Raw genomic sequence first — 9861 nt, 5'->3', positions numbered from 1 at the left:
ATGAATAATTTAAATAAATCAAATATGGATGCTAAAAGTATTTATATATAAAACAAAAAAATCATTAGTCTTTATATTTATATAACAAAGATCCTGGTAATTTTTTAGCAAATATAAGTATTATTAAAAATTTTAATAATGAAATCGAAGAATAATATGATACTTTAGATGAGCCTGTTTCAAAAACAATAGTATTAAATTAAATATAACAAAAATAAATTAAAATAAGGAATAAAATTTTTTATCAAATTAATTTAGATCCGAGATTTAAGAATGATAGCCCATAAATTAAGATATGTATTAATACCTGCTTTAAGAGAAAATGATGGAAGATAACTAAGAGAATGTATATATAATAAAAAAAACGAAAAAAAATTCTAATAAATATTATATAAATAAAAAGGGGATTTATGGGGTCCATTATTCTTTTGTTTAATTTTAGCATTGTAATAGATATATTTAAATTTTTTAATAAATAAAAATAAGTGTTTTAAGCTTAAGTTCTGATGATAATACAAATATATTTTCAATAATATTTATTCTTGTATGGGGAGGTTCATCAATTGTAACTTTAAATGTAAATCTTTTAGGAGGAAATGCACATTTTTTATAAAGCTTATGTGTTCTAGGATATTGTATTTTCCCTATTGTTATTGCTTCTATTATAATTACAGCTTTTAAATTCATTGTTTAAAATTTTATTTATAAACTTATTGTTGTGGGTATATCTTATTTATGGTCTAGTACATGTAAGAAGTTTATATATATTTTATTTATATTTATTATTATTTTAATTTATTAAAAAAAGCTTCAATTGCTTTCATGTCAAGTATTTTACCTTAGGAAAAAAAAGTTTTAGGGGTATATCCTATATTTTTATTTTTTTTATTTGTAGCCTGGTTTTGTTTATTTATTTGAATAATTTTAAAAAATAATTAATTAAATTTTACATATATATATATATATATATATATATATATATATATATATATATATATAAAAAAAGTATTTTATATAATAATATCAAATATTATTTTTTTTTTAAAAAAAATGTATTTAACATTTTATATAAATATTTTACAATATTTTCTATAAAAATAAATAAAATAAAAATTTTATTTTATAAGAAAGAAAATTTTTTTATATTTTTGCCTTTTTTTCTATATAAAAAATTTCATTATTTTCATTAAGTTTATTTTGTTGTAGCCTAAGATTATCCCATTTTTTAATAAGCCTGATTTTGTTATTAATTTATTATTTTTTAAATAGCCCCATTTTATTAAAGTTGTAAAGATTATTATCTTATATGATTATTATTTTTAGCTTCTGTTTAAGCTCTAGTAGTATTATTAAATCTTGTACTAATATTCGAGTTATTATTATTAAATTATTTATTAACTAAATTTTATTAAATATCATATTAGTATCCAAAAAACTAGGCTAAAAAATAAAAAAATAAAAATAAAAGATTAAAAACAAATTAATATAACCTTATATAGAATTTCTTCTTAATAAAATTTAAGTTTATTAGCAATTTTCATCTATGGAATCGTTTCTATTATCTGATATAAAATTTTATTAATCAATCTTTTTTTTAATTATTATTTAAATAAAATAATATATAAATAAAGATATTAAATATATATATATATATATATATATATATATTTATATTTATATTTATATTTATATTTATTTATTTATTAAATACATTTGGAATAAATTGAGGTGTTAATTATTTATCTAAAAGTTTTTACCAAGGAAATCCTTTAAACCAAGGATGATTTTTTACTTCTTAGGGTCCATTTAAGCCTAATCTATTAGCTGGCTTTCTTTATATAAGCTAAAAAAAAAAACATTATTATTATTTATTTATATATTTTTTTTTTAATAAAAATACTCTATTTGCAAAATCTGCTGCTTCTAAAGTCCATCCTTCTGGAACGTCAGATTTTTTTAATTAAACTTATTTTGCTAAAATTTAATCTCTTATTTCTTATCTTGATTTGCCCACATAAGGTCTTTTTCCTATCATACATTCATAAACAATAATTCCTAAAGCATAATAATCAACAGCAACTCCATGATTTTATCGACACATAACTTCAGGAGCTTTTTTATATATTTTTTTCTTTATATATATATTAATATATACCCATATAACCTGGAGTACCACTTGTATCTTAAGAATTATCAGGTTTCCATATTCTAGCGATTCCAAGATCAGTAATTCTTAAATAACCTGATATTATATATTGTAATTAAATAAATATATATATATAAATATATATATATATAATATATATATAATATATATATATATATATATATATATATATATTAACCCATAGAATCAAAAACTATATTTTCGGGTTTTATATCTCTATGAATTATTCCGTTAGAATGCAAATATTCTAATCCTATAATTATACAGGCAGTAAAGAATTCTTTTTTTTATATATAAAATAAATATTTCATATTTATAAAAAAACTTGTTTATTGTTCTGTAAATTTTCTACGACTTGAAATATGATATCTTAGATCACCTCCAGTTAATAAATCCATTACTAAATATAAGCTTTAACGGTCTTAGAATGCATATAACATATTTATTAGAAAACTTTATATTATTTTTTTTCATAAAATTAATAAATATAAATAATTTATAATATAATTTTTTTTTGTTTAAAAAAAAAATTTATAATTAGAATAAAATAATTTATATGTATTTATATTTATATGTTATTATTTTTTTTTAAAAAAAAAAAACTTAAATAAATATACGGATGAGATAAACCTGAAAGAAGCTATCTTTCGTTCATTACTGAATTTACACTTTTCTTGTTTATAACCCTATTTAAAAACAAAAAATATGATATTTAAAATAAATTATACATAAATATATTTAAAAAATATTAGACATACTTTGCTTTTTGCATTTCTTTTAGTGCATAAAACTATTTATTTTTTAAATATTCCACTTTCCATACCTTTATTTAATTTATTATATATATTTTATTTTTTAAAACTAAATAACCTTTCCAAATCCACCTCTACCAATTACTATTATAAAGGAAAAGTTATTTGGGTGAAAGCACTTCAATATTAACATTTTTGTTTGTAAAAAAAATAATTTTAATCAAAAAAAAAAAAAAAAACAATATATTTGTTTAAAATATTTTTATGTAAAAGTAATTTTTTTTTTTTACTAATTTCATCATTTTTTTCTTGATTTTTGAAATTGCAATTTCCCATTTATGAATGCTTATAATTATATTTAGATAGATAAATAAATTAAGTGTTTATTATTTTTTTTTTTATTCTTATTACTATTTTATTAATAATTATTATTTTTTAAATATAATATTTATAAATAATTTCTTTTTTTATACAGTAATTTTAATATATATCTAAAAAAAAATTTTCTTTAAATTTTTTTTTTATTTTTTTTTAATAATTAATATAATTATTAATAAGTTATTTATATTTATTTTTAAAGTTTATATTTATACTAATAAACATAAATTTTTATTTATTTAATAAATATTAATAATATTCTTTTATTTTATTTTTTATATATAATAATTAATTATATAAATTTAATTCAAACAAAAATCACATTAATTTTTTTTTTTACCAAAAAAGAAAAAAAAACATTTTAAATAAAAAATCATAAAATAATTTATCATTATTATTATTTTTTTTTTGTTAAAGAAAGTTTACTACTATCAAATCTTCTATATAAATTAAAAAAATATAAAAATTTAAATTAATATAATTACTTTTTTTAATATTATTATTATTATTATTATGATTCTATATTTTCTTACTAAAGTTTATTTTATTTATTTGGAGATATTTATAAATTCTTTTATAATTTTAAATTATTTTATTATTTTTCTTATTAATTATATTATTTATTATCATATTCTATAAAACTTTCTTTAAAATCATTATTTACTTAATCGAATTTATTTTAATTATTATTTTCATAATATTATTATTTAAAATTTTCCTTTTTTAAATAATTTTTTTCTTAAAAACTTTGGTCATTATAATCTTTAAAAGAAGACTTTTTTTTTATAAAATGATCTCTGTTTTCACTTCCTTATCTTTTTTTTTCAAATTTTTGAGTCTATTATTATTCATCTTCTCTATGAAATGATTTTTTTGGATATTCTTTTTAATAATCATCATTTTAATTTTTAATAGAATTTTTTTTAAATTTTTTCTCATTTTAAAAATCAACTTATCTATCATATGTTTTACTCTCTTATTAATTTTATTTTCCAAACCTTTTATTTTAATAAGAATTTCCTTTTTATTGTTAAAATTGATCTTAGTTATTTTCAAAACTATTTTTTTTCTAAAAATATTTATCTTTATTTTATGAGAATCTTTCATTTTTCTAAAATCTGTCTTTATTTAAATATCTTTCATTATTTTAAAATATATCTTTATTCTAGAAATTATTCCTATTTTAATATTTATCTTAACTTTCATTATTTTAAGAATAATTTTCTCTTTTTTTCTAAAAATATATTTCTCTTTTATTATTTTATGAAAAACTTTCTCTTTTATTATTTTTATTTTAAAAATATTATTATTCTTTATTATATTTTTCTTTATTATTATTATCTTTAAAATTTTCATTTTAAATATTATTATTTTATGAGTATTTTATTCTGTCATTTGAATATTAATCTTAATAATTCTAATTTTTTTAATATAATTATCCTTTATTAAAATCTTTTAATTATCTTTAATATTAATCTACTTCTATTTCTTTTACTTAATCTTCATTATATATAAACTAATCGAAATCTTCAATACTATCAAATTATTTAGATTTTCTTTTAAATAATTTAGAATTTTCTTTCTTTTAAGAGATAAAATTATCATTATTATTTTCATTCTTTATAGGCTTTTCTTTTTACTCATACTTTTCTTATTATTCTTAAAGTTTCTATTTATAATCATCTACAATATCTCTAGTTTTTTCCAAAAACTTATCTCTTCCAAGAAAATTGGCATATTCTTTTATAAAAATCTTACTATCAGTTCCTATATTTTATCCCAAATCTTCCATTAAAACATGGAAAGTATGAGTAAGTTTACTTGCAGAGGAAATGCTTTTAAAGCTCCTTTATTTTTCTAATAATTTTTAATATTATTTAACTTTATTATCTTCTTTTTTTTCTTCAACTTATATTTAGTTTTCTGATTATTTTTCTAATTAATAACAGAAAAAATATAAAGCCTATAATAAATCGCTCATTAAAGATTTTTTATGTTCCTCATTTATTTGTGGTGGAATTTTATTAATAACACTACATTAATCTTTTTTTGAACAATTTATACAAACTAAATCTTCTTTTGTTCTAGTATAAAATCTTAATCTTTTAAAAACTTGTTTAACTTCAATATGGTTTAAAATTTAATCACTTTTATAAATAAGATATAATATAAATTTATATAAAATATAATTTAATATATATATATAATATAAAAAATATATAATTTTTATAAAAATATATATATTTATATTAATTTGTAAAGTTTTTATATATATAAATTTTAACTCTTCATCTACTTAGCATTCAGTATTTAAAAGAAAATCTTTTATTTCTTACTAAGGAAATCTTTATATCATTAAAAAGTCTTTTATTTCATATTTTTTTTTGAATTAAGTTATTTCTTTTCTAAACTATTTTTTTTTTAAATTATAATTTAGGCTATTAAAAAAATATATGATTAAATATATATATATATATATATATATATATATATATATATATATATTCATATAAATATATATATATCTATACATATATAATTATATATATTACTTTTTTTGTATCTTTTATATCACATTTTAAATTTATAGCGAGTAATTTTTTAAAATTATTTGTAAATAAATACGACATTTAAAATTATTTTTTTATAAATATTTTTTTTTAATTTTTATATATATTTATGTTTATAATAAGATATTTTATAACTAATACTTTTTTATTTATATTTTTATGTTTTTTTATATATAATATAAAATAAATAATATATTAAAGACTAATAATTTATTTAATTAATATTTAAATCTCTAAATCAATAATATAAATAAATATAAAAAATAAATATATTATTTCAATCATTAATTCTTTAATTTATAATAAGAATTAGTATTAGGATCAAAATAGCAATTTAATATTGGATCAAAAATGACTTCCGTTTACTAATTTTAACTATCATTTTTTTCTAAACTATCATTAAGTTATTAATAATCGTTTTCATTATATTTAAAATCACTATATTAATTTTTTTATAATTATTACAAAGCATTAAACGGTGGAGTAAATGGTCTCTAACTTTATTTAATAAATTCACGCATTCTGTTTTCGTAAACATTATTAAAATTATTTTACACATCATCATAATCTTCTTCGTTTTAAGATTTTTCTTTTCTAGAATTTTCAAGACTATCTTATAAATTATAGTTTCTATAAACATTCGATTACATAACATTTTGTTTTTGTAAAAAATTTTCGTTTTGTTTTTTTTAGGAAGATATAGATAAATTTTTTTCACTTTCAATACTTTCATCTATTTAATGATTATTTTCTTATATAGGACTTTTCGTAATTTTTAATTATTAGAATTGATTAGGATCACTAATTGTATTAAATTTTTGAGTTTATTAATAAAAAGTTTATTATTCATCAATGTTTTACTCTTTTTTAATTTCAGGTTTTTTTTCCGTAATTTTTTTTTGAGTTTTCGTATATTTATTCTATAAGGACATATTTGCGCTTTTTACAAATCTTTAGTTTTATTGTTATTATTAATATTGATCCATCTTTTCTTATATTTTTTCTTTTATTTATTTTTTTAGTGATTTTTCTTTTCTTGTTAATGTAAAAGGACTTTTTTATTTCTTTTATATTTCTTAATTTTTCAAAGTAGTCCAAGGATTTGTTTATTAAGATTAAGGCTTTGTTTGATTTTATTTTTATGAACTTTATAAATTATTCGACTTTTTTTTTTATATATATTTTTTTTTTATATATATATATATTTTTTTACATATTAGTCTTTTTATTCTTCGAAATCAGAAAATTATTAATTTTACGATTATTTCATGCTTTCTAATTATTTGGTACTTTTTAATTTTATTTCACCTTTATTTTCTTAACTTCTATTATTTTTTTAGGAATAAGTTTTGCTTTAAACTACTTTGTTTTATAAACCTTATTATTTTTATGGAGAAATTTTAGGTTTTAAAATGTTTTGTTATTATATAAAATTAGAATTAGTAGACCCTTTTATTTATTCTATATTTTAAGTTTTTTAATTCCGGTTTTATTTTAAGGAATACTTTTATTATTTATTATTATGAGTGATTCTATATTATTATTTTAACTATTTTCTATTAACCTTTAATCTACATTTTCTTCTATTTTTTAATAATTTATTATTTGATTTATATACTAAATTCCTGGAGGAAAGTTAATATTTTTAGGCACGTCTTCTCTAAAAAAACCAAAAATAAAAATATTATTTTTATAAAATTAGACAAGTATATATATTTTTTACAATAATTATGAACAATAATATTATTATGATAATTAATTTTCTTCCTCTCCATATTCAAATAAAGGACTCCTCATTGTAAAAATTCTTCTTAATTTACAATGAGACCCTATAATTACACTATCAATAGATCTAAAAGTTTATCCTTAACACATATATATTTATATAATTTTAGTTTAAAAAAATAAATTAAACAATAATATTATTAAAAGAAGAGAGAAAAAAAATAAAATAAAAAATAAAACCTTTCCAAACTTCCATAAAGCTATTTACATCAATACTTAAATTCATCCAGGTTCCATGTTTTATTATATCATTAGGGACTTTTACATGAAAAAATTTTTTTTCTATTTTATTTAAAGCACTGACTAAATTAATTCTTCTTTTTGTCTTTTTTTTTTAAAAAAATTTTTAAAAAAAAAATTAAAATTAAATATTTAAAGTACATTTTTTTATATATAACTTTTGATGTATCTGCTATAACTATTTCTAAACTCCAAGGAGATGAAAAAGGTAAATAAATCTACAAAACTAAAAATTATTGAATTAAACATAAATCAATCTTATCTTCTTTTGGTAATTTCATTTTTGTACTATGTCCATCAATTAAATATACATATCCTTTTTTGTTTTTTTTTTTTTAAAAAAAATATGTTTTTTTTGTTAAAAAATAGAAAACCTTTAATATCTTTATCATAATATTTTAAAAATCCTGATGGGGTAGTCATTTTATATAAACTAGCATATTATTTTTCTTTTTCTTTACTAACTATTAATTTAAATATATAGAGTTTTTAAATATATTAGATATATATATATATATATATATATTTATATATTATATTTTATATATAGTTAAATGATTATTATATTCATTGTTTTTTTTACCTTTCGCATCATATATTTCGACAAATGGACCACTTTAATAAGCATTTTAAAACATTATATTTATTGTTATAGATTATTTATTTAATTTTAGTATATAAATTATTTATTTTTTTCTTTTTTTTAAAAAATTAGTGTTTTTATATTTAATTAATAAAAAAATATAAATAATAATAAAAAATTATAAGATAAATATTAATTTTTCATTAATATTCCTTATATAGTTCTATTCCTTTAAAATTTTATTTAAATTCTTCATTGTATCTTTCCAAATCTTTATTTGTTTATTCAATAAGTTTATCAAATTCGCTAATAATTTTTTTATATTTAAGTTCTTTTTCTCCAAAGGATCTATTAAAAATAAAAATATATAAAAAATTTAATAACAAATAAAAAAATACAATTATTATTTTTATTAATAAAGGTTTTTATATAATTTCATCATAATAATTTATTTGTTTAAAATGACAATTTTCTCTTTAGTTATTAATCCAAAAAGTCCATTATTTTATATTTATTAATCTATTTAAGTTAAAGGAATAAACATATTATCTTTTAAAATATCTTTAATAATTTATTTTTTAGCATTTTCTAAGTGAGGAATCATTTTTTTATATTCTTTTCTTTTTTCAAAAAACTCTTTTTCCCAAACGAACATCTATAATATATCTTAAAAAAAAGAGAATTTTATAAAAAAAAAATAACTCTTTAATAATGATTTTCTAAAGTTAAAATAAAATGTCTTCTAAATTAAGATTCGTTTAAAATACTATTTTCTTTTTTCTTTTTATCAAATGCAGCTTTATATAGTTTTAAAAATTCTCTTAAATTTACACTAGAAGCTTTTTGATTTCTCTTATATATTTGTAAAAAAAAAAATATATATATATAAATATTCTATTTTTTTTAAATAAAATAAAGTATTTTTTCTTTACTTTTCTTCCATATCCTGAAGCTTAATAAAATTATTTTATTTCATCTTTATTTTTAAATAAACCTAGGTCTTTATATATTTTTTTAAGGTATTTTCTATTTATTCCTAATTTAAGATTTTTATCTTTTTATAAATATAATTATTCCAAAATAATTTAGCTTTCTGGATTAATTTTTAACTAAAATTAAATATAAAATAAAAATAAAATATATATATATAAATATAAAAAACTATATAAAATAAATATAAAGAAAAAGAAAAATAAATTAATACAAAAATATATATATAAATATTTATTAATATTTATATATTTATATATAAATTTAAATAAATATTAATAAAAGATTATATATTGCTATAATAAATTTTTATATATATAGGTATAAATATATATAATTAAATAATGAAATATAAATAGATATAGTAATATATATTTATATATATTATTATTTATA

The 9861-nt window shown here is 15.3% G+C and overlaps 3 protein-coding genes across 3 annotated transcripts, besides 28 other annotated features; 1 reads left to right on the top strand and 2 right to left on the bottom strand. All coding sequences in view use genetic code 6, as the record gives it.

The window, feature by feature from the left end:
• IMG5_063190 (hypothetical protein) lies at positions 1-918 on the top strand (the record flags this gene model as incomplete). Its single annotated transcript, XM_004036971.1, has 4 exons — positions 1-346; positions 404-446; positions 487-749; positions 809-918. The coding sequence occupies 4 exons, from the start codon at positions 1-3 to the stop codon at positions 916-918; spliced, it is 762 nt and encodes a 253-aa protein (XP_004037019.1).
• Positions 758-799: a microsatellite.
• Positions 758-801: a microsatellite.
• A 32-nt stretch (positions 919-950) lies between the features above and the next one.
• Positions 951-999: a microsatellite.
• A 164-nt stretch (positions 1000-1163) lies between these two features.
• Positions 1164-3218, bottom strand: IMG5_063180 (protein kinase domain protein; the record flags this gene model as incomplete). Its single annotated transcript, XM_004036970.1, has 9 exons — positions 1164-1435; positions 1491-1587; positions 1712-1843; positions 1901-2112; positions 2156-2242; positions 2346-2447; positions 2493-2620; positions 2785-2853; positions 2926-3218. 9 exons carry the CDS (start codon positions 3216-3218, stop codon positions 1416-1418), a joined length of 1140 nt encoding a protein of 379 aa, XP_004037018.1. The 3' UTR covers positions 1164-1415.
• Positions 1640-1696: a microsatellite.
• Positions 2270-2341: a microsatellite.
• Positions 3219-3856: 638 nt separating the features above from the next.
• Positions 3857-3899: a microsatellite.
• Positions 3900-4394: 495 nt separating this feature from the next.
• Positions 4395-4451: a microsatellite.
• A 147-nt stretch (positions 4452-4598) lies between these two features.
• Positions 4599-4643: a microsatellite.
• Positions 4630-4672: a microsatellite.
• Positions 4673-4729: 57 nt separating this feature from the next.
• Positions 4730-4775: a microsatellite.
• Positions 4776-4837: 62 nt separating this feature from the next.
• Positions 4838-4879: a microsatellite.
• Positions 4880-5492: 613 nt separating this feature from the next.
• Positions 5493-5546: a microsatellite.
• A 212-nt stretch (positions 5547-5758) lies between these two features.
• Positions 5759-5846: a microsatellite.
• Positions 5847-6852: 1006 nt separating this feature from the next.
• Positions 6853-6886: a microsatellite.
• IMG5_063170 (hypothetical protein) lies at positions 6865-8173 on the bottom strand (the record flags this gene model as incomplete). Its single annotated transcript, XM_004036969.1, has 5 exons — positions 6865-7030; positions 7081-7527; positions 7591-7732; positions 7833-7977; positions 8051-8173. The coding sequence occupies 4 exons, from the start codon at positions 8171-8173 to the stop codon at positions 7134-7136; spliced, it is 804 nt and encodes a 267-aa protein (XP_004037017.1). The 3' UTR covers positions 6865-7030; positions 7081-7133.
• Positions 7032-7066: a microsatellite.
• Positions 7033-7066: a microsatellite.
• Positions 8174-8385: 212 nt separating the features above from the next.
• Positions 8386-8441: a microsatellite.
• Positions 8395-8441: a microsatellite.
• Positions 8442-8533: 92 nt separating this feature from the next.
• Positions 8534-8584: a microsatellite.
• Positions 8585-8623: 39 nt separating this feature from the next.
• Positions 8624-8664: a microsatellite.
• A 921-nt stretch (positions 8665-9585) lies between these two features.
• Positions 9586-9699: a microsatellite.
• Positions 9588-9699: a microsatellite.
• Positions 9683-9861: part of a microsatellite that runs on past the window's edge.
• Positions 9776-9861: part of a microsatellite that runs on past the window's edge.
• Positions 9833-9861: part of a microsatellite that runs on past the window's edge.
• Positions 9834-9861: part of a microsatellite that runs on past the window's edge.
• Positions 9836-9861: part of a microsatellite that runs on past the window's edge.
• Positions 9838-9861: part of a microsatellite that runs on past the window's edge.

Source organism: Ichthyophthirius multifiliis, assembly GCF_000220395.1.
Source record: "Ichthyophthirius multifiliis unplaced genomic scaffold scaff_1120509250291, whole genome shotgun sequence".
Classification (NCBI taxonomy): Eukaryota; Ciliophora; class Oligohymenophorea; order Hymenostomatida; genus Ichthyophthirius; species Ichthyophthirius multifiliis.
This window is presented reverse-complemented; position numbering and strand designations above follow the sequence as displayed.